Raw genomic sequence first — 25,022 nt, 5'->3', positions numbered from 1 at the left:
GCATGTGGGATCTTCCCGGACCGGGGCACGAACCCGTGTCCCCCGCATCGGCAGGCGGACTCTCAACCACTGCGCCACCAGGGAAGCCCTCACCCTGTATCTATTAGAAAATGAAGGAAATGAAGTCAGCCAAAGGTTGTCAATTACATGAGGGCAGGGCCTAGTCTGTCTTGGTTAGAGCTGGCTCCTTAGTGCCTAGCATAATGCCTAAAATGGGATAAAGAGCCATTTATTGGCAGAAGAAAGGAAAATACAGTGGCATGTTCTACACTTGGAACTGCACCAAGAGTACTGTTACAAATAACAGTGGGGAATCCAAGTAATAAGCTGAAATATTAGCCATGAAATTGGCCGACAAATGTATGTGAAATAATATATCCCAATATAAGCCAAATGTTTCTTGGAGGACACATAGCTTAAAAGGATTCTCAAGCAATGGAATAAATGAACAAGGAGGGAATAACCAGTGACAGAGAAGCAAGGGAAACCTTGAAAGAGCATGACGATGTGACTGCACTTAAGAGTTCATGAGAGGGTCTTCCCTGGCGGTCCAGTGGTTAGGACTCTGCACTTCCATTTCAGGGGGCACAGGTTCAATCCCTGGTTGGGGAACTAAGATCCCACAAGCCGTGAGGCACAACCCCCCCCCCAAAAAAAAAGAATCAAATAAGGGTTCATGAGATAGCCAAGGAATAGAACATGCCCATAGTCAGACAGGAATGAGAAGAAATACAGGCATGTTCCATAATAAAAAGTAGCCTTTACAGAGCTCTTTCTGTGTACCAGGCACTGTGCTAAGTGCTTTATGTAGATTTTTGTTTTGTATAATTCCTATAATAAATTCTTGAGAAGGTATTATTACTATACCCAATTTCTAGATAAGGAAACTGAGGCTCAGAGAGGTTAACTGATTTGCTCCAAGGTCACAGAGTTAGCAAATAACAAAATTTTGAACCCAGGACGTCTTAACTCTGAAGCCTGAGCTCCTAACCACTTCCTTCTACTACATCTGAGCCTTTTTCTACAGAGAGAGTATATAGCTTCCATCAGATTCTCGAAGGGCTTTGTAAATCCAAAAAAGTATGAGAAACAGTGTAGCAGACTCTAAGCCCACGAGGGCAGGGACAGCTATGTAAATGTGTGAATGTACTGGTGAAGGTCTGGCCTCCAAATTGATTCTCCTGCATCAGTCTGGTCTCCCTCCAGCCTGCTCCCCAAACTGCAGCCTAAGTAATCTTTCTAAAGCCCTAGTCTGACCATGTCAACCCCCAATTTTAAAGATCTTCATTGACTCCTCAACACCCTCAGTTCAAGTCTAAAGTCCTTAGCCTACACAGCCCTTCATGGCTTAATGCAGCGGTTCTCAACAAGGGACAGTTTTCCCCTTAGGGGACATTTGGTAATGTCTGGAGACATTTTTGCTTGTCACAGCTCAAGGGAAGGTGCTACCTGCATTTAGTGAATAAAGGCCAGAGACGCTGCTAAATCTCTTGTACTGCACAGGACAGGCCCCCACAACAAAGAATCATGTGGTCCCAAATGACAATAGTGCCTCAGTGGAGAGACTTAAAATTAGTCCCCGGCAAACACTGAAACTTCATTTACCACCACTACCTACCCTACTTATGCTCCAGCAATCCCAGACTGCGGTGAGCTCCACACTCCCATGTGGTTTCGTGCTTCTGTGCTTTTGTTCATTCTTTTCCCCCTGCTGAGATCACTCTTCCCACCTTGCTTTTTCTCAGTACCTTTGCTTCATCCTTCAAGATTAAGTTTACATTTCTCTTCTAGGAGTATTGCCCCAAGCCTCCTCCTCTGTGTTCCCATGTCACCCTGGGCACGTGTCTATCGTGTCACTTAACCACGTGATATTGAAATGACCTGTTTCTGTAGCTGCCTTCTGTCACTTGGCCGTGAACTCATAAAGGGCAGGGACCTTTTTTATTTACCTTTATAATAGTGCCTGAGACAGAGTAGGCACCACAAAGCATTGAACTGAAAGATAGCAAATGACAGAGAGAAAGACAAATCACTCAACTCCTAATGAGCTTTGACCTTCTCAGGAACAACACAAAACAAAACAAAACAAAAGGTTGAAATCAACCTTTAGGTTGAATCTAACCAGGTAAAGGGGAGGCCAGACTTGGTGAGGAGAGCGTGAAGAAGCATGTCCACTCTTCTAGGTGAGGAATCAGACGGCATAGAGGCGAAGTGCAGACATCTGAAAATGGGGATGTTGATAGTTTCTTTCTCAAGTGATTGCTCTAAGCATATAAAGTAATAACCCATGTAAAGAGCCTGATACGTAGGAAGCACTCAATAAACAGTAGTTACTTATATTAAAGGCTCAGATGAGTGGGCCTGTAATTTTACAGATGTAACTGATTAGGACCAGTTCAAAGGAAGGGGCAGCACCTATTTATATTTAAAAAGTAAGTCAATTTAAAGAAAAATATTAAGTCAATAACAGTGCAAGTGGTGGACAGCTAAGGCAAAATTCATGAAGCTGTTATGTGGACAACTGAAGTCTGGGAAACGGAGCTGAAAAGGAACTATATTGAATGGTAACTGGACTAGGTTCCTTCTAGCGCTAAAGGTTTATGACTTTGAGACCATTTTTCATGTTAATACCATTTGCTATCCCATACTTTGTCCAGGCACTGGGCTCAGTACCTTGCCTCCTTATCACAATTAATCCACGCAATATCTCTGAAAAGTAGATAGACTATCATTAGCTTCTTTTCCTTATTGCAGATGAAGAAATCAGAGACTCATAGAAGATACCTCATTTGCCTAGGGTTACACACTAGTATGGGAAGGAACCAGCCTTGAAACTGTTAGGGAGAGCCTCAGTTTACAAATTATGGTCTGTGTCTACTGTGTGGGATAACTGAGGAATTTTCTAGTTTAGTCTAATCAAGGGCTCATATTTAGATATTTGCTGATACACATGGATTTTCCCCGATAGGATTCTGTTGCTTTATAAACTACTACTTAGGTCAAAATTAGCTGGCTCTTTAAACCAGCCATGGGACCGGCTGACCTGAGGGCCAAGTGACTTCAAGGCAGATTTTCAATTAGCAGAGGAAGACATGGTGCTGTCAAGGCTTGACATCCAGACCAAGAGCCCCTTTCTGCTCTGGGTTATTTCTCAGGGAAGGCTGTTGGGAGATGGGCACATTCTACCAGCTGGCGGCTACACCAGTGACCTTTAATGCTAGTTTAGCTTGAATACATTTTGACCTCTCAAGCAAATTAATGTATTTTTACAAGGTGGGGCACCGACCACAAATTAGGCCAAATGGTTTCCCTGCAGGCTGGGCTAAGATTCTCCCACCACCCCCAAAAGAAATGTTTATTTCTCTCCACCTGGACAAATGCCAACAGCCCTCAGGGGTTTACCTTAGTCCCACCTCAGTAGCCTGTAATTCTGGGGTCTCTCTGCAACTAACAGATGCTAATTCTGACAGCCGGAATGAGGCAAAGACTCCAATCCGCATGTTACATTGTGTGTTATGGAAACGCCTTGGTATAAAGCACCAGTTCCTTGAAAAATTATGTGAAAAAGGGAGTATCTAACATGAGAAGCAGATAGAAGGAACTAACAACCTACGAGAGGTGAAAAGGTCCAGTTTCTGAAAAGACAGACCCTAGACTACCAAGTAGCCACACATCTTTCATCTGAGGCGTTTTCAGAGACAAATCAAATGGGAATTAAAGGGATTCTGTGTAGCTCATACAGAAAGTGTCTCAGAAGCACAGAGGCCACTTTAGTCACAGGAAACTGCCAGAGGGTGACTTATTTGATGGAACAGAAAACAAACAGACACAATAGCTGGTGTATTTTTGAGGCAATTTTAAACCTAATAAACATGACACCAATAGCGTTGACTTAAATCAGCTTGGGCCGAGTTGGAGAATTTAACAGCTCATCTTCCAACTACCAGCCTTTATCTCAGAGGCGGCCTTGACAGCAGAGAACAGAGTCCAAAACATGTCCTTCTCTGACTTCTGCCAGGTGTGTGCCGTCCCCGGCCTCTGCCCCGGCCTCAGCTCTCAGAGTGGGGATAATTAGAACGTCATTTCTGCCAGCTTTGTTTTTTCTGGGTCACTGACTTCAGACTTGATCAAAATACGAGTGTTGGACTGAAATCAATTGGTTTCCTCTTCCTCAGCCAGCCCCAGCTTATTTCCTGGGGGACTGTGCTCCAGAGGCCCAGCGCACACAGACAGCTTCTGTAGCAGCCCGATGGTGTGTACAGAGGTCCAGAGTGAGGGCTGTGGAGGGGTCCACAGCGCAGGCGCTCCATCTCCCTGCTCTCCCTCTCCGTGGCAGGGCGCTGACATGCAAGGGCCTCAGACAGACGTGCTGAGGAACACATCACAGCAAACTGCTCTGGGAGCTGTTAAGGCTGGTGTTTAATGTTTATCCATCAGCCTCAGTCTGAAAGGCTCTGTAGAACATGCATAACAGAAGCTCAGCTTTATACTCCATTAGCATTCAAATTCCTAGCTGTCCAGAGGCATATGGTACTGACCAGAGAAGGCCAGCCTATGTCGAGGCTGAGGGCATGTAGAGACAGGAGGACAGGTTGAGGCTGCTGGATGTCTGGGAGAGACACTCAGAGACAGGAGACAAAGAGACCGAAGTGGTACAAGAGGGGAGGTCAAAGACAACCTTTGTCTTCTTTATAACATCACCAGTCGCCCTCCATTAAGAGACAGAATTAGAGGGAAGGGCTTTATCTCAGACTGGCCTTTGTCCACTTCATTACTGAGTGGAAGGCCTCTTCCAACCCGGAAATAGTGGGCCTCAGAATGCGATGATAGCATATATCTTGTTTTCAGACTTTCGGATTCAATGAGAAAAACAAAGCTTTCCTCGGGCTTTCACTCAAGGCAAAAAGAATTGCAGCTACATCACTGTTACTATCTTGGCCAGGAATGGGGCAGACTCTTCTGCCTTTGCCTAGCCATAAGAGAAGAGAAATAAAGTACAGAATAAGTGAGTGGTGGAGTCGAGAGTGCACGTAACATAGTTCTCTGAGAAGTGCCCGGTGATAAATAGCAGCTGTCGAGGAGATGTCAGGGTAGGCATTGGGCTGACTCCTGTGTCGAGAAAGGAACTAGAGTAGATCCGTGTTTGCTTGGCCTGTGTGTCCCAGTGCCCAGCACAGCACTTGACACCAGCACGCCAGACACACACACACCCCAGTCCTTTTGCTTCTAACTCCTTAATGTGTCTCAAATCCATCTACTTCTCTCCATCCCCACTGTCGCCAACCTAATTCAGGCCACCATCATCCCTCACCTGGACCACTGCAGGAGCCTCTTAACTAGCAGCCTGTTTCCCATCTCACCTCCTCCTCCAATATGATCTCAACAGCAGAAAGGGTGATGCCTCTAGAACCCAAATATGATTATGTCACATCCCTACTTAAAGCCATCAGACTAAAACTGGACATGTACATCTCTCCATTACCTGGTGTATTAGTCTGCTGGGGCCACCACAACGAAACACCGCAGACCAGGTGGCTTTAACAAGAGAAAGTGATACTCTCATAGTTCTGGAGGCGGGAAGTTCAAGATCAAGGTGTCGGCAGGTCTGGCTTCTCCTGAGATCTCTCTCCTTGGCTTGCAGACGCCCATCCTCTTACTGTGTCCTCACATGGGCTTTTCTCTGTGCATACACATTCCTGGTATTTCCTCCTTCTTATAAGGACCTGAGAGCCCCACCCTTATGACCTCATTTAACCTTTATTACCTCTGTCAAGTCCTCATCTCCAAATACAGTCACATTAGAGGTTAGACTTCAGCATATGAATTTAGGGGGGCACAATTCAGTCCTGATACCTAGCCACTGTCTACCTCCTGATTCTCACCGATCACCTCTCCATCACTCAGCCTGTATTAGCCTTACTGGATTGTTTGTAGTACCTGGATGGGCCATACTGTCTCTAATCTCTGAACGTTTACCCATGCTGCTCCCTCTCCCTGGATTGCCCTCAACTCTGCTGCCTGCCATTTCCACCCCATTCCTCTCCTACTGGTCATTGCAGACCCTATTTAGGTACCACCTTCTCTGGAAATACCCTGCCTCCTGACTCCTAGTCTGGGTAAAGAGCTCTCACGTCCTCTCTGCTGCCTCCTTCTCATGACATGGAGAGTAATTGCCTGATGGCTCTCCAAGTGTTCTTGTAGACCATGAGGCATTTGAAGACAGAAGCTGTGTCATTTTGGAGATCTTTTGAATGCCCAAAGCCTAGCACAAGGCTTAGCACAGAGAAGGTGCTCAGCAAACATCCAATGAAAGAACAAACCAACCTGTTTCTTTGCTGAGGAAAGAAGGATGTGGAGTGAACCAGGTCAAGCCACATGAGCAGTGCATTACAACTTAGGATTCCAAATCCCCAGCTGATGAACTGTACCTGAGTACTCCATAAGACAGATGCTAGGGGCTTCCCTGGTGGCACAGTGGTTGAGAGTCCGCCTGCCGATGCAGGGGACACGGGTCTGTGCCCCGGTCCGGGAGGATCCCACATGCCGCGGAGCGGCTGGGCCCGTGAGCCATGGCCGCTGAGCCTGCGCGTCCGGAGCCTGTGCTCCGCAACGGGAGAGGCCACAGCAGTGAGAGGCCCGCGTACCACAAAAAAAAAAAAAAAAAAAAAAGACAGATGCTAGGTCTGTGCCAAGGAAAGGTCCTGTCCCCAAAGGTTGCTGATAGAGTAAAATCGGGTTTCTCTAGCACTCTGTTGTCCAGATGCCTCTATGACTTTGCTGTTCCATGCATCTACAGAGCAGTGAGAGAGATTTGCATCTCATAGTGCCACAGAAGCCCTAGAGCAGTGGTCCTCAGACTTTATTGTGCTTCAGAATCACGTGGAGGACTTGTTAAAACATGGCTGGCTGGGCTCCAACTCCAGAGTTTCTGATTCAATAAGTCTAGGTTGGGGCCTGAGGATTTGCATTTCTAACTGGGTCTCAGGTGATGCTCTTGCTGCTGCTCCAGAGACCACACTCTGAGAAGGATCCTTCTGGAATTATAGCAGAAAATAATTCACATTTTGTTGGAAATGGCATAAATGGTAAATGTGTTTACCAGAGCACTTAATCAACTGTCCTTCCAAACTCTGCCGGATAACACCAACATTGCTGAAATTCATGAGACGGGGAACCAATAAACCAATTTTTCTTTCAAGCTAAAACGGCCCCGGAAAGATATTGTAACCTAATGGTGTGCGTTCTGTTCTTTTTGCAGGTGCGGTTAGAGTGGCCAACAGACCTTGCAGTCAATCCCTTGGACAATTCATTGTATGTCTTGGATAACAACATTGTGCTTCAAATTTCTGAGAACAGGCGAGTGCGGATCATTGCAGGGCGCCCCATTCACTGCCAGGTGCCAGGCATCGATCATTTCTTGGTCAGCAAGGTAGCAATTCACTCCACTCTGGAGTCGGCAAGGGCCATCAGCGTCTCCCACAGCGGGCTGCTCTTCATAGCTGAAACAGACGAGAGGAAAGTAAACCGCATTCAGCAAGTTACCACCAATGGGGAGATCTCCATCATGGCTGGTGCCCCCACTGACTGTGACTGCAAAATTGATCCCAACTGTGACTGCTTTTCAGGTATGACCTTTTTAGCAATTCAGCAGCTCCCCCTCTCTGTTTTCAAAAGAAAAACGTGCATCAGAAAAGTCAAAAAAAAGAACAGAAGTATTACTTGTAAACATTGGTGTGCGGCACTGGAGAAAGCAATGGATTGGGGGTCAGACAGCTTAGTATCTTGTCCTTGTTCTGCAACGACTCACTGAGTGACCCTAGGAAAGCCATAAAACCCCTTCATGACTCACTTCATCTGCTAAGTAGAGAGACCACGTGTCTCAGTTATATCACCTTGCTGTTTTGAAGATAAACTAGTATAATAAAAGTTCTGGTACTCTTAAGAAGTTAAGACCACTCTACAAATGTAAGATCATGATATTATTTGTACTTTGGAGAAAGGGAAGCTAGGTAAAACCTACATTAACTGATTTAGCTAAGGAAAAAATTACTTCCAATAAGTGACTGGTTTCCAGATTAACAATGTGTGCTATTTGAGACCCAAAGGGACTAGAAGCAGACTGCTTTCAGGATACAAGGGCAAAATTAAATCTCACAATGGAGGGTTCTCAGGACATCAGTCTGCTACTTACGTTGTTTTTTTTTTTTTCCATCCAAAATTTTCTCCATAACCAATAGTGCCCTTTACTTCCAATTGAAATAGGGGGGAAAAAAAGAACCTTTTCTCCAAAACACGGAGTGGATATTCCAGACAGTAAACAGTCCTGTAAATGTCAATAGATGCATTTACTGCTGGTACGTGGACATCCCTCCATGCTGCATGCAGCCCTATTAAACTGCTCATCCACGCCCAAATGGTTCTTTTAACCTTTGCCTTTCCTTGGGACAGAGGAATCAAGAGTGAGCAACTTGGTCAATATGACTTTTGATTGATATTTCCAATGTTTTCCTAGACAACTAGTTTTATAGTTATTTTGCTAATTGATATCTTTCTTTCAAGGCAAAACTGGAATGTTTATTCCAGTTATCAAATTTGATGTTCTGAATCATTGTCGCACTTGCAGACTTAGTGTACTTTGACAATATGGCAATGAAAGTTAACAGAAGCAAGGTGTCTGGGCACAGTAGGACTGGAAAGCCCTGAGATAGATGCTATGAGCATGGACAGGCGTAAGTCTCTGGCTAGATTTGGGGTGGCTGTCATCATTTGCTGTTTTTGTATCTTTAGATACAGAAGAGCAGGATTGACGATTTCACAAAATTGGTGTTAACTGAGAGAACTGCATCTCACTGTTCCTCTTTAGTGGCACTGACTCAAGAATTGTGAATAATGAGTTTCAAATATCCAGCTGGGGCATGTGGAGAATGTTGGTTCACTGACTGTTCCCTTTAAAATGATGCTTGATGCACAGCGATTTCTGTATATGGTATGTTTGTATAAGTGCTTGTGACCACAACTACTAACATCAGGGTCTTTCTCCCACAGGTGATGGTGGCTATGCCAAAGATGCAAAGATGAAAGCCCCTTCCTCCTTAGCAGTGTCACCTGATGGTACCCTCTACGTGGCAGACCTTGGGAATGTTCGAATTCGTACCATTAGCAGGAACCAAGCCCACTTGAATGACATGAACCTTTATGAGATTGCATCACCTGCTGATCAGGAACTGTACCAGTTCACTGTCAATGGAACCCACCTGCACACCTTGAACTTGATAACGAGGGACTATGTATATAATTTCACCTACAATGCCGAAGGCGACTTGGGTGCGATTACCAGCAACAACGGCAATTCTGTGCACATTCGCCGAGACGCAAGCGGGATGCCCCTTTGGCTTGTGGTGCCTGGCGGGCAGGTGTACTGGCTGACCATAAGCAGCAACGGAGTCCTGAAAAGAGTGTCAGCCCAAGGCTACAATCTGGCCTTGATGACCTATCCAGGAAACACGGGGCTTCTGGCTACCAAAAGTAACGAAAATGGATGGACAACCGTTTATGAGTAAGTTTCTAAATCTCAACGTGGGCTTTGTTAGGTTTGTATTTGCAATTGTATTACAGTGGGAAAATGACTTAGTAATTGCTGAGTGTTGCATGCTATTTTCTCCTAACAGCCACAATAAAAAAAGAAATAAGTCAAGGAGAAAATTTTACCCAACTCCTAGGCTTCGAACCCATTTCTCCAGAGCACTTTTGCAGAGCATAATAATAAAAACATAGGCTGAATGAAGAATCAAGCGTGGCGCTGCACGAGACAAGAATGAGGCGGAAGTCCGTGTGCTCGAGAAATTTACAGCGTAGCTGGGAAAACAAGGGAAAATTTCACTTAAATGACAAAACTAGAAAATAGTTCTAAAGTAGCAAAGAAGCAGTGTAGTTTAACTAGTATTTATTGATCCCTGTGGGGTTTAATGAACGAATGAATGTGTGCGCAGCCCAGCCCAGCCCAACTCAGTTTAAGTTGTGAAATGACGTGGGGCAAATGCTGAAACAGGAGAAGCTGCACTCCACTGGCTGCTTCTGGGAAATGTGCAGTCAAAAGCTTCAGTACAGGCCTGCGCCCTCCCCCCAGTTTCCCTGCACGAGGCAAAGACTCCAATACATTTGGGTATTCACAGACCAGATCTGTGATAACTTTGTTTAACTGGGAATTAACAGAAGGTGTGTCTGACAGCAGGCTACTAGGAGGTGTCCTGTCATGGACATAGAGACCATCGTCCTTGCCTTTTAAGGCTGGACGTTATTTGCAAGTCAACCCATTTAGAAAGCTAGTTTGCCAGCGCTCGGCAAGCATCTTCCCCACGAAGGGAATTGCTGAATTTTTAACCAGTTTACCAAGTGAAGATAACGCATGGAACTGAACCCAGAGCCTGGAATGGCATTCAAGTTGAGGAACGTGAGAAGCGGAGATACTAAATACGAGATGTTCCAGGTGTGACTCTTCCGTGAGAATGTAGGGAATATGAAGAGAATAGATCCCACGAAACCCTCCCGAGGAAAGGGACAAAACAGTTGGCCTTCAAGTTTTGGATCATTTCCCAAAGAAATGCCACTTATACAAAAGAGCTGGACAGCTATTTTAGTTTCACTGAGAAAAATGTATTCAGTTTCTGTTGCAGGTCTTCCTCTATTTCTGGAAAAATTTCTCTTACATCTTAATAAAAGTAATAAAAGCTACTGTTCACTGAGGGTTTACTATGTGCTAGGTCCTAGGGTAGGTGATTTACATAAAGTATTTTGTTTGATCTCCAAAATAACGACATGGGATACGTGCCCCTGGTTTGCCTATTTTATGGATGAGGAAACTGAGGCCCAGCGTGGTGAGCTTGTCCTGATTCACACAGATGTCCAGGATTCAAACTGCAACAGTCTGACTCAAGAGCCCACATTTTGAAATATACTACCCTTAAGAAAGATAAAAGTTCTAATGAGAATATCTTTTTTCAAAAATTCACGCAAGATCACACTACAGCTGAAATTAGGCAAATAACTTTTTTTTTCCTTTTTTCCGTACGCGGGCCTCTCACTGTTGTGGCCTCTCCCGTTGTGGAGCACAGGCTCCGGACGCGCAGGCTCAGCGGCCACGGTTCTCGGGCCCAGCCGCTCCGCGGCATGTGGGATCTTCCCGGACCGGGGCCCGAACCCGCGTCCCGTGCATCGGCAGGCGGACTCTCAAGCACTGCGCCACCAGGGAAGCCCGACAAACAACTATTTTGAAAGCTAATGGTTAAATTCAGTTAAGCAACAAGAAATGGCAGAATTATTAACTAGTTTTCAAAATAACCAGTTCAACCGTTCACTTATTTACCAATCATCACATTGTACGCTTGAAATACATGCAATTTTATTTGTCAGTTATACCTCAATAAAACTAGAGAAAAAAACCCCACAAAATAACCGTTTAACCATTCATTTATTTATTCAACAAATATTTGCTAAGCAGCTAGTAGTATACGCCTGGCAGTGTTCTGGTGCTGGGGATATAGCCGTGAACAAGACAGATACAAATCCCTACCTTCATAGCGCTTACACTGTACTGGAGAGAGACAAGTAAAATGCACAGAACTTCAGATGGTGATAAGCTCTGCGGAGGAAATAAAGCAGGGTCAGGGGGAATCAAGATTTGGGGGCAGAAGGGGTTTTTATTTCAGGCTGCGTGGTCAGGGAAGGCCTCACTCAGAAGGTGACATTTGAGTAAAGGCCTGTAGGAGGTGAGGGAGTGAGTCGTGTGGGTATCTGGCGGGGAGGAAGGGGGAAAACATTGCAAGCAGAGTGAACAGCAAGTGCAAAGGCCCTGCAGCAGGAACAAATCTGACATGTTCAAGGAACAGTAAGGCAGCCACTGTGACTGGAGTGGAGTGCACAATCATAGTAGGGAGACAAAATCAACGAAGTGGCCAGGGCCACTTCACATAGGGCTTTGCAGGCCTGTGTAAAGACTTTTTGACTCTGAGTAAAAGGTGAGACCGCTGGAGGGCTTCAAGTAAAGGAGTGACAGAATCTGCCTTACTTTTTTAAAGAATCACTCTGTACTGAAAACAGACTGTATGGTGGAAGTAGAGGAACCTAATGGAGGGAGGGGGCTATCGCAATAATCCAGGCAAAATGGTGACTTAGACCAGGGAGTGAGGGCAGTAAGTGATAATATTCTAAATATATTTTGACAATAGAGCTGTCAGGACTGACAGATGGGATGTGGGGTATGAGAAAAAAAAAAGGGTCAGAAATAACTCCAATGTTTTTGGCCTGAGCAAGTGCGTGTTGGACTTTCCATTTACCAGGATGGGGAAGACCAGGCAAGGAGTACATGATACTGGGTGGGAGTTCAGGGTTGGATATGATCGCTTTAGACATCCAAGGGAAAATATCAAGTTGGCAATTGGATTCATGAGTCTGGAATTGAGGGGAGAGGCTGGAGATGTGAAATTTGGAGATCCAAATTTAGCGTCCACCAGTGTCTTGATTGTGTTTAAAGCCACGAGATCTTCATGGAAAAGTGAGTGTAGTCAAGGAAGAAAAGAGATCTGATGACGGAACCTAGAGCACCCCAACGTTGAGTTGAAGGTATGAAGAGGAACCAGCAAAAGAGACTGAGAAAGAAAGTCCAGTGAAGTAGGAAGAAAACCAGGAGAGTGGGATGTCCTGGAAGCGAAGTAAAACAAGTGACGCAAGGAAGAAGGCGTGATCAGCCATGACACTCCTGATAAGTCAAGTAAGATGAGCACGGAGAATGACCGTTCCATCCAACACTGTGGAGATCATTGTTTACCTTCACAAGAACAGGTGCTGTGGGCACTGGGGGACAGAAGCTTTAGCAGAGGAGGTTTAAGAGATAATGGATACACACATGTTCATAGCAGTGTTATTCATAATAGCCAAGAAGTGTAGAGAAACGTGTCCATCCAGTCATGAATAACCGAACGAAATGTGGTATATCCATACAATGCGATATTATTCATCCATGAAAAGGAATGAAGTTCTGGTACGTGCTACAGCATGGATGAACCTCAGAGACATTATGCTAACTGAAAGAAGCCAGACACAAAAGGACAGATATTATATAGTTGCGTTTATATGAGATATCCAGAAAAGGCGAATTCATAGAGACAAAGTATAACAGATTAGCAGTTGCCAAGAACTAGGGAGAGGAGTGAATGGGGAGTGACTGCCAGTGAGTACGGGGTTTATTTTGGGGGTGATGGAAATGTTCTAGAAATGGTGCTGATGGCTGCACGCGTTGTGAATGTACCGAAAGCCGCTGAATTGTGCACTTTTAAATGGTGACTTTTATGCTATGTTAACTATATTTCAGTAATAATCATCATAATAATAAAGAGAGCAACTGGGAGGAGTGTTTGGGGACAGCGAGTGAAGAGCTCTTCTGAAGCGCGCTGCCGGCGCGAGAAGCAGGGAAATGGGGCAGAGGGGGGCAGAGTAATCAGAAGGAGGTTTCTAAAATGAAAGGAATAATGGTACATTTGTGTGCTGACGAAAATAATCCAATACAGAGGGGAAAACTGATGATGTCAGATAGGGAGCAGAATGTTGTAGTCGGATAGTTTGTGGTCCCGGCGGATACTTACAGCAAGCGGAGCCCAGGCCTGTTACCAGGACTCGGCTGGCAGCGAGAAAAAGGTAGCATCTAACATCATTGTTTTTGGGTAACCAGTCTTGAGGCATTAAGAGATGAGGAACACAGGCATTCACGCGGGGGTAATCATGGAATTTTATGGCCACAAGGAGACATCAGAGGTCCCTTTACAAATAAGGAAATGGAGGCCTAGAGTAGGGGACTAATTTGCCCATTCATGTTGCTGGTTGGCTGGGTCCAGTGTCGGGTCTTTGAGCTTCTGGCCCGCTGCACTTTCCACTACTACCCCCACTGCCTTCCGGATTTGGGATTACAGGAGTGGCCGTGGGAAGTCTGGGGAGCTGGAAGATTTCTGCTGCAGTAGCAGGACAAGAGGAGTGTGAGAGCGCCATGAAAGAGAAAGGGAGGCTGAATATCCGTTTCATCCTTCTGCCACCTTCTCAACTCCAGCCAGTGTTATGCGGAAACCCTCTGCGGAGAGAAGGTTCCTCTTCCTCCTGAAGCAGCGCGTTCTGTCCCCAGCGGAATGCTGTCCCTGTCGGTTCCTGCCTGTACATATGGGAATGAGCAGCTCCCCGACCTTCAAAATGAAACTAATCCTTCCCGGTCTACTCTGTACAAACTCTGGCTTCTTTCACTTTTATCCTCCAGCGCTTTAGCCGGTTCTGAGCACTCCTTCGAGGTTTTCCTTCTCCTGAAGCCAGGGAGCACCGAATCGGACCTACTCTTCCAGTCAGGGTTACAGCCATGCTGAGGTCAGTAGAAGGCGGCCTTGGGCCACTGTTACCAGGCCCTCCTAAAAGAACTTGAGCGTTGCTCAGAGGTGAGAGAGAGGCTGCCTTCTTTGGCCAAAAGGTGACAAATCCTTTGCTGAGGTGGACATCAGATTTCTGTTCTGAGACGAGAAACAGAAAAAGAGAAACAGAAGCAAACGTTGGAAGGATGGAAGACTGCTGCATAGAGGTAGCTAAGCCAGTAATCCGTTCAACTTTCGGCTATCGGCAACGACGGCAGGGAGAAATGACACGGGTGACCCTGAACAGTGTGGACAGTCCAAATGGGATTTTAAAATGCGTCTGGAGCCGTGGTAGTATGTGGGCTTGTCTTGTGTAGTGTGACGTTGTTTAAATAGTTCATTGCTTTCCATAATTCCGTTTGACTTGGACCAGGATCAAAGTTGCACACCCCAAGTATTAGTACTTGATGCCTTGACTGCCCCTAAGTGTCCTGAGTGTCAGGGGAAAAGCTGACCACAGAGAAATGGCTAACAGGGAGGTGACTGTCAAAGCAGAGCTAGGAACGAGGCAGGGGTTCTGGCCCGAGGGACTGGCGGGCTCCTAATTGCGATGACCCTGCCCCAGCAGAGGCTGCAAGAATAGCCAGGACGCCCTTGCTTGTTTCGCAAGCATTTCCCTGGCAAAGGCTTCTGCTACACTCGACTAAAAAGGTCCCAGACTGAGGCCAAAGTGTCAGTTTTGTCACTGCTGCCAGTGCAGGCCGAGCTGACAGTTCCTCAGGCCCTTGACCTTTGTGGGAACACGATCTCTTGATCCCTGGTTTTCTGTGTTCTCTCTATCCCGGGACTTGGTTCGCACATTCCCCACCCCCAACCCCCCAAGAAAACGCCATTTACTGACAGCTTGGAAATGCCCTCACGGTAGCTCTGGGTGCCTTCTAGGCTGTTTTACAAATGCTCAGTCTTATGGAAGATGGCTAATGGGAGGTTCTCTCTCCTCCCTGATAAGATTAGCGGAACAGGGGCAGGGAGTGGGGAGGCGGGGCAAGGTACACAAGCCATGTCTCTGGGTGAGATATTTGCCTAAAGCAGAGGATGTGATCCCCATGCAGAACTGGTTGTGTAAGTGAATCGTCAGTCCAAACACATCGAAGTGTTTCCAGTGCTTTTGAGAATCTCAGAGTAGGGAGAGAGCTAAGGCACCACATGGTCCAGGCCCCTGCCTCTGGGCAGGTGAGGGATTTCATTTAAGCAAGAAGAACGTAGAATTGCCAACAGTTCCTTCAGGACTCCAGAGACAGACTGGACACCTTTGCTCAGTTCCTTCCCCTTGTGCTTTATGCCCTTGGTAAGGCTCAGGAATGGGCAGAGAGAACTGTCGTGGCTCATGCTGGGGAGAGAGAACTACCAAAGAGAAAGGGACTGAACAGAAGGAAGAGAGGCTGCTGGCCGAACGAGCTTTCAGAGCCTGGCTGGGAAGGTGAGCTGCACCTCACAGGACGTCCGTGTAAGCTAAGCCTCCACACCACCTGGGATGGCTCTGTCTATCCTCTCACCACGCTGACTCTCGTACCCACCCCTTCCTTCCCATTTCCACTGGCAGATCCTGTTTCTCTCATTCAACAAGTATATGCAGTGAGAGTCTGCTCTGTGCCACACACCGGAAATACAGAGGTGATGAGACACTGTGTCCTCTCTCTAAAGAAGCGAGAGTTTACAACCTAGGAAGGAAGACTGATCCCAAGGATAGGCGATCACAACGCATTTCATAAAGGCAAGAGGCCACCATCTTCTCTTACACAAGCTGAGGCGTTAGCCTCCCAACAGGTTTCCCTGCTCCATAGCTTCCCTTCCGAGATTCACTGCCACCAAAGAACTGCTTGCATCATACCGTTCTCCCCCTGAAGAGCTTCCTACGCCTCTCCATTGTCTACTGACTGCATGCTTTCCTCCAGAGCCTGACACCCCAGTTTCCCCGTGCTCTGCTGCCAACGTGCCTCTCTGGCCTCATCTCCCACTCCCCTCCGAGAGGACCCATGTGCTCCAGCACCACGCTTCCCTCGATGGTCATCCCAGCCACCGGTGTGCCAGCTTTTGGAATGCCTTCCTCCCGTCCCCAGTCTCTACCTATCAAGGGACTGATCTCCAGCTACCCTCCAGGATTCAAATACCACCTCCTTCTCTTCTGCTCAGCCTGCCTGGAAGTAACTTCTGCCTCTTCTGAGCTTCCGCAGCTCCTTGTTTATGGAAGTATATGGCACTATTGTGGCATCAGAGTGATTTGTGTGCAAATCTTATCTACGCTACTAGACTTTGAATTTCATTCACCACAGTATCCCCAGTACCTAGCACAAGACTGATATTTATTGAATGAAGGACAAGTAAAGATAGAAGGGCATTATGGACTTGGGCTGAATCATAGGAAGCCACATGAAGTTATTGGTGAAGAAAGGGTAATCCAGCATTTCCTCAAGAATGCTTATTAGGTTGGTCAGGTTTCTGGCATGAGAGGGTAAAGAGGGTCAGTTTCCTTTAAAAAAAAAAATAAGTAATGAATTTTTCTTCTATAATCTTCAATATCTTCTTAAGAGCAAAGATGGAAGAGCTACTAGTTTTTACCCTGCCTGGTTTAGCTCTGGCTTAAATTGTCCTCAAGGGAAAGGGCAGGCTATCCCTTACGAGAAAATATCAGACCAAATATATTTTGAATAATGTGTAAATATCATCCCCCCTAATATAAACTATATGTTCCTCAAGGACAAGAATGAATTCTGAATTTCCTTTACAGATGTTTCCTTTGATCCACGGGGACATGTGTGTGCGCACGCACACAGTGGAACTCTGTAAAATCGGGGAGGGGAAGGGACAAGGTGATGGCAAATCTCCTCTTACCAAGCTCACTCCTGATGACCATGAAGGCAACAGTCAATGCCTGATCACAGAATTCACCAACCAGAATTTGCAGCCCAGGGTAGGGAGGGGGAGTGGGGGCAGGGGGGTGGAAGTTACAACCCTGTTATGGCTTGAAGGGATCAGCTGCAGCATATTGGCCTGTGTTCTCTGCACCAAAGGATGCAGGCACCAGAGGGAAACCCACAGAACAGCATAAGAGATTTTGATTAAACTTGTTTCTTTGACATTCAGTCTGGAAACATGCAGTCCCCTGTGATGGAGGGGAAACAACAACAACAACAAAAAGCCTCAAGCAAGCCATAAGAAATCGAAGGCTTCCTTTATTTCTTATCCAGTTTGGAGCAATCTTTCCAAAGTTGTGGGATCTGCTCTTCCTTTGAACATGACCCCACAGAAGAGTCTTGGGCCTGTAGGTTTTGACTGAGCCCAGGAGAGGCACCACACTGCCGACACCACCAAATGCCATTGCTTTGGCTGTGACTAGCAGAATTGGGGTGGGTGAGTGTACTGGGGGGTAGGGTGCTTTGTTTTTTTTGGGTTTTTTTCCCTTCAGTTTTACTGAGCTATAATTGACATACAGCACTATATAAGTTTAAGGCATGCAGCATAATGACTTGATTTATATATATTGCAAAATGATGATGACAGTAAGTTTAGTGAATGTCCGTCATCTCATATAGATACCAAAAAGAAAGAAGAAAAATATGTTTTTCCTTCTGATGAGAACTTTTAGGATTTACTTTCTTAGGAATTTTCATACATACCACACAGCAGTTAACTATTGTCGTGGTGTACGTTGCATCCCCAGTACTTATGTAACTTATGACTGGAAGTTTCGACCTTCTGACCACCTCTGTCCCGTTCCTCCACCCACCCCCCGCCTCTGGTAACCACAAATCTGATCTCTCTTTCTATGAGTTTTTTGTGTTCGGGTTTTTGGTTTTGTTTTTTTTTCAGATTCCACATATAAGTGAGATCATACAGTATTTGTCTTACTCTGTCCAATTTATTTCACTTAGCATAACGCCCTCAAGGTAGGTAAAGTGCTTTGTTTATGATAAAGTCAAATGTACACTTTCAAATAAGGAGGCTTATCCAGCCACAGAAAGGAAATCAGACAATACAACTTTCTAGCTCTCTAGCGCCTGGGCAGGACTGTGGGAAATTCTATCTTATCCCCACCGCGTTGCCTCTCTCAGCAGACAAGGAGCCAGGCAGCAGCCTCCCAGCTACACCTATCCAGGGAATTACACCACAGGCCACTGCTGAGGTTCATTCAGATTTTTGACCTCTGCTCATGGATGGCTCAGTTAGCATCTGATCTTGTCATCTTGCCCTGAGAAGTGGGCACGACCACTGCCGTCACCTTTCAATGAAATCTTGCTTTAAAACGAGGGGCTATGTGACTGGGAAAGAAAGAAACTGCCCTGAGCTGGAGAGCCCGTTGGAAACCTGCATGCGTAGCATCTTAGGTCAGATCTTCCGGAGGAATAATGAAGAGTGACCTTGCCAAGTGCTGAGGAAACCCTTTAGAAATCAGGAAGGGGAAACCAATGAGGCAGAGTTGCTGGTGATGGATGTGAAACAGAGAGGAACTGCCCGAGTAGTCCAGGCTGTGGGACCACAGCCTCCATAGTGAGCGGGGCCTGCAGCAGCTTCCTTCTGTCTGCTGCCTGGAAACTCCTCCCTACAGGGAAAAGCAGGTTGGTACCTTGCAAGAATCAAAACTGGATATCGTTTTCCCCTCCTGGAAGGAAGACCAGGCAGACAAAGTCGGAGCTGTGTTAGGTGTTCAGGCCCTTCCATGCCCCTTTCTCATCAGGGGTCTTCTTCTTGCAGCCACAGGGCCCCGAGCAGGCCATGGGCAAACGGGCTGAGCAGGGGGGGAGGATTTTGCCATTAACCCCAGGCGCAAACAGTGCCCTTCAGCCTTTCCTGGATAATGAGGCCTTAGCAGCATAGCTGCAACATGCCAATAACCGTTTTGACTGAAATCCATTTAAGCAAAGGGTGCATCCAATTAAACAACTAGGGCTTGCCATATCTGTGATGTCAAATGACCTATTTGATTATTTTTATTTGCATGCCTGACTCTTCTAACTGATAGCGTGTGTGCGCACGTGCACACACTCACGTACACACAGAACTGAACTTGAGATGGCGCTGTGTATAGCCTCAAGTTCAGTTTTGTCCTATAAAATAATGTCTAGCCCCTTTTCCCAAGCCTACCAAAGGCTGGTCTAAGTTTTAAAACTTCAGCAGCTATCCAGGCTGAGTTCTTTAAAGTGTAGTGGATTAACACTGAATCACTAGGCCATTTTGCATAATTTTGGAGGGAGAAGGCAGTAGAGCCAGACTCCACCACTGTGTCCAGGCTGTATCCTGCTCACTTTGGGTAAAAAGAATATCATTGTTTAACATTTTAAAAGCAAAAAAAGTACTTAGCTATTTTGTAATTTGCAACTTGAAAACAGTAATGGGTTTCCAAGTGCATGTCCTTACTTTTAATGGAGTGTTTATTTTTCATGGTTCTATTGGCAATAAAAGAACAGCTCCACATCGAAAGCCTTCAGGGAAGCAGTTTCCATTTGGAGGACGGTGAGATTGCCGATAATTCTGATTTTTTTTTTTAAAGTCAACTCACAAGACTATATTTCTAGATATAGGTTATTGCCTATTATCCCAGGTAATTATTTTTTTTAGTCTCTTACTCATACAGGCAAATTACAACACATTATGTGCTATATTATAAAAAGATTAAAAAATTAAGTGACACTGAGATCAGGGGGCTCCAGAATGTTTTAATGAACATGTTTCCATTGTCTTCTGTGCTTGGTCATTTTGTTGGAAGAATGATTCATTCATTTCAAATTTGGCAACTTAAAAAGCAGCAAACATAATTTTCCTATCACAGTGCAAAATCAGTTTATTAGCCTTCTCAGGCTGGTGGGGGCGGGGCGGGGCGGGGCGGCGGACAGTCATGCCTCCTTTTTCCTTGTCAACAGCACCCTCTGCTGGTCCTTGTGACCCATCACATCTGACGGGATCGACCCAAATTGCAAACGGAGGGCTCCCTGCAACATTGCACACAGCAGGACATGATTCATAAATCAGTTTTCCACCCTAGTGATTCATTACCAGATATATTTTTTCTGTAAAACAGCACAGCTCAAGGAAGTCATCAAGAATTCAGAAGCAGCAAAAAGTACCTTCGTTTGATTAATCATCTCTCTGACCTTTTTCTTCTTATTGAACAAGGTTAATAATACTTGTTATCACTCAAAGTTAAACTGTATTAGCTGCCAAGTGATTTTTATTTTGCAAAAGCCTGTTATCACTGCCAAGAGACTTCAACATTGGGATTGGTTACACTCCTCAGGTATGACCCCGAGGGGCATCTGACCAATGCAACGTTTCCCACTGGAGAGGTCAGCAGCTTCCACAGTGACCTGGAGAAGCTGACAAAAGTGGAGCTAGATACTTCCAACCGCGAAAACGTCCTCATGTCAACCAATTTGACAGCAACTAGTACCATATATATTTTAAAACAAGGTAAGAATATTTCCAACTTCGCCAGACTCTAACAGCATCTCTCTTACTTCTACCATCAAACCTCTGCACACCATCAATGACTAGAATTCACTTTTGGCTGAGAAGATGACTTCTCCCGATATTCCAGCTATGGAGGCTGAAGCCCAGACACTGTCACACCTTTCACAAAGTTCCTATAGCAACATTGGGCCACATCCCTGTGGGAGTTATGAGGTTAAATCCCTGCCAAATCTACTCTTCCATCAAGTCATTTCCCAACACGCAGCTGTTTGTAAAGCTCTTTAAGCTCTGATTGGGTTATATTAAAGAAATGAAGTCTGTGTCCCATCTGCGATTAGCATTCTAGAGCAATGATGACATGGGTGAATAAAAAGGATGAATGAGGATACACACCAAGCAGGAATATAAGGGAAATGAGAGAATTAAAAGCTCATTCTGTTCAAAGAGAGGAAAGTAAAGGAACGGAAGGAAAAGGAAGGAAGGGAGAGAGGGAAGGAAGAAAGGAGGGAAGTGAGGAGAGAGAGGGGGCAGAAATAGAGGAGTAAACAGGAAGGAAGGGAGGAAGGGAGGGAGGGAGGTGGATCTGGAAAGAATATCTTGGAAGCCGAGGGAAGTGGACACAGAGAAATTGTTTTCTCTCTGCCCAGTCATTAAGGACTCTTTCTGTTGTTAGGCTGAGCCACTCTAAAAGGATCGGTGGCGACCTTTGTCAGCGTATCATTTTGTGGAGTCCGGCAACTGTGCTGGTGTCCCCCGGCAGTGACGATACTGAGTTAAACTTCATACTCTGCCCATTCTAGCTCCCAGCATATCAAATGGAGGAGGCCAATCCACCAAGTCAGAAAGGGAGTTTGTGAGGGAATTCTTTAAAAGTGAGAAAGTTTTTCAGAACAAAAAACAGCCTGCAGTATTACACAGGAGTCTTTTATCCAAGAAACAAGACAGCCCAGCTGTGAAAATAACGAGACCCAAATGGACAGAGAGTGTGTTGGCCTGTCAGAGTGGTTGTCTAGCCCAGAGGGCAGTTAGGTCCACGGCACCCCACCTGCTCATCCTTTCCCAGCCTTACCTCCTAAAGCTAAACTTGTCTCTCCTCTGCTTCTGCGCTTCCCTTTCTTCCCCCTCTTCTTCCTTTGCTCCTCTGTCCACAGAAAATACCCAGAGTACCTATCGGGTGAGTCCAGACGGCTCCCTACGTGTCACTTTTGCCAGCGGGATGGAGATCAGCCTCAGCTCAGAGCCCCACATCCTGTCCGGGGCGGTCAACCCCACCCTGGGCAAATGCAACATCTCACTGCCCGGAGAGCACAACGCCAACCTCATCGAGTGGCGGCAGCGGAAGGAGCAGAACAAAGGCAACATTTCCGCTTTTGAAAGAAGGCTGAGGGTAAGGCTCGACCTGATAGAAGCTATAGAATTGGTGTTTTAGTTTTGAAAACGGCAGAGCCTCCCTCACTGGAAGTCCCATTTCTCCAAAGCTTTTCTAGCTGACTGACTCGCTTATATGATATACTAATACAAGAGAGGGTGCTAAAGGCTGATAATGGTTCAGTACCCTGAAATGAACATTCTAATAGGAGCTTTCTTTTTATTTATTTATTTATTTTTTAAACATCTTTATTGGAGTATAATTGCTTTACCATGGTGTGTTAGTTTCTGCTTTATAACAAAGTGAATCAGTCATACATACACATATGTCCCCATATCTCTTCCCTCTTGTGTCTCCCTCCCTCCCACCCTCCCTATCCCACCCCTCTAGGTGGTCACAAAGCACCGAGCCGATCTCCCTGTGCTAATGCGGCTGCTTCCCACTAGCTAGCTATTTTACGTTTGGTAGCGTATATATGTCCATGCCACTCTCTAGCTTTGGCACAGCTTACCCTTCCCCCTCCTAATAGGCGCTTTCTTTGTCATTAGCCAGCTGAAGTGCCCTGACAGTAGCAATTTCAGGCCCCAAGAACATCTGGATCGAGAAATGTGTTTAGTCGGGAGGCCCTCCAGAATCCCTCACAAGGCCTGCAGATGGTCAGCAGGTCCACTGAGCTGTCCCAGGCCCCTGCTTTGGGGTAGTTGGTACTTCATTTGGAAAGGCCAGGCAGGCACACACAGAAGGATGTGAGACATCAGGCAACATCTGGACAAAAGCAAGATAAAGGGCGAAAACAGTGAATGATATCACTGTCGTGAATATACATATTAAGGGCCAAAGGGGTCAAGGACTAGTACTCACATTGGGCTAATGGTGCTCAGAGACAGCTGCCCGGGGGAAATGAAAGATTTGGGGGTTTTCAAGTTCTTACCAAGCACTGTTCACCACAGTTAACCAGGGATCTCTCAAACAAAATTGCCTTTCTGCAGCACACGAAGCCTACAGACACCACAGCGCTCTGTCTACCTGTCCCTTCTTGAACATGAACCAATGTTAGGATGACGTGACCAACTTTCCAAGTATAGTAACATTCAATATCAGCCCGAGAGCAACTGCCAGCCTGAGGGAGATCACTCACTATTGAGGCCTGCTTTGAGCACCTGTGTCATGCCTGGGATACCTGGAACACTTGCATTTTCTTCACTCACAGTAAAATTTCACTCACAGTAAAAATGTGGTAACCTCTGGGCTGTGGCAGTGCAACGCCAAACAACCACCCAATTCCAGTGACAAGCCGTCAAGTCAGTCCCATGGCTTGATACGGACAAAATGATCTACACTAGCGCTCACTTTCCAGTCAGTTCTGTTGGTAACACAAAGACACAGACTTCCATGCTTGGTTTTTGTGACAGCTGCTAAGGTTGTCTACATGCACAAGTCAATTTGTATGTTTTGATTCCACTGGCCAGAATATTTACTAGGTATGCCACTGAATTGGGAGGTGAAACCAGTCCAAATAGTCAAACCTGTCTGTGTGAGAGCAGTGAGGGTTTCTATCAGAGTTCTTCTAGAAATGAGATCTCCTGGGTAGAACCCTCGATGGGGAAGTCTTACAACTGGCTTAAGGAACGCCTTTATTTTCTTCACCTGTGAAATGAAATGTCATACTAGAGAAAAGTCAGAATTATCTACATATGGCTCACCAACCTCATGGACTCACCCCAGAGCAATTATATCAAATAAATGGTCTCTTAGTGCCTCCCCAGCTTATAGTCTGAATAAAACATTATGAATCATATCATACACTATGTGACTTTGGGATTTTGTATTCTTTAGGAGAACTCATCCTATACTATGTGACTTTAGTATTTTCCACTTTCTACGATCACCCACCCTGTTTTCTCCCTTCCATATGCACGGATAATGGAGAGAGACTGTAAATTGTAATTTGCACCTCATATCCCAAATTGTTCTTAATACTGAGAAGCTAATGGTCATAAAACATACGGGGGCTCTTTCGTGTTGAGTAGAGTGAAGTGTTATTTAGTTAGTACCATTGACAATTGACCCGTTTCCCATCCCGTGGTAGAGTTGAGCAGATTTGTGGAACGGCTTATAAGGGCAACAAATTCAGGGCCCTCTCCTCTATGACTTCTAGGGTTCTTCCTGAGGTCCTGGAACTGAAGAATGGCTAGGTGGTGTTACTGTACATGTGCCTAGAAATCTAACAACAATAACAATTCTTTACATATGTTTAGTGCCTTACAATCAATAAAATGCTTTCATAGTCAGGGTTTTATTTGATCACCACAACCATCAATTTTTTAAATAAATTTATTTATTTATTTATTTATTTATATTTATTTTTGGCTGCATTGGGTCTCCGTTGCTGCGTGCAGGCTTCCTCTAGTTGCAGCAAGCGGGGGCTACTCTTCATTGCGGTGCGTGGGCTTCTCATTGCGGTGGCTTCTCTTGTTGCAGAGCATGAGCTTCAGTAGTTGTGGCACGCAGGCTCAGTAGTTGTGGCTCACGGGCTCTAGAGCACAGACTCAGTAGTTGTGGTGCACAGGCTTAGTTGCTCTGCGACATGTGGGATCTTCCCGGACCAGGGCTCGAACCCGTGTCCCCTGCCTTGGCAGGCAGATCCTTAACCACTGCGCCGCCAGGGAAGTCCAACAACCATCAATTATTGTTATTCCCAATTTACAGATAAGGAGACTAAGGCCCAGAGAGGTTAAGTGATTTGCCCAAAGTCAAACAGCTATTAAGGATCCGAGCCAGCACTAAAATGCAGGTCTTCGCCTAGT

General features: G+C 45.8%; 1 protein-coding gene across 1 annotated transcript in view; it reads left to right on the top strand.

The window, feature by feature from the left end:
- The window catches only part of TENM1 (teneurin transmembrane protein 1), a 193,159-nt gene that overhangs the window by 141,632 nt on the left and 26,505 nt on the right, over window positions 1–25,022 (top strand). Inside the window, exons 13-16 of the mRNA XM_007453447.1 lie at window positions 7,259–7,625; window positions 9,046–9,556; window positions 20,674–20,846; window positions 21,998–22,233. Coding sequence (XP_007453509.1) covers window positions 7,259–7,625; window positions 9,046–9,556; window positions 20,674–20,846; window positions 21,998–22,233 — 1,287 coding nt within the window. The remainder of the gene's footprint in view (window positions 1–7,258; window positions 7,626–9,045; window positions 9,557–20,673; window positions 20,847–21,997; window positions 22,234–25,022) is intronic.

Source organism: Lipotes vexillifer, unplaced genomic scaffold (assembly GCF_000442215.2).
Source record: "Lipotes vexillifer unplaced genomic scaffold, Lipotes_vexillifer_v1.1 scaffold11, whole genome shotgun sequence".
NCBI lineage: Eukaryota > Metazoa > Chordata > Mammalia > Artiodactyla > Lipotidae > Lipotes > Lipotes vexillifer.
The sequence above is the reverse complement of the archived record's forward strand: the minus strand, read 5'-3'. Positions and strand labels throughout refer to the sequence as shown.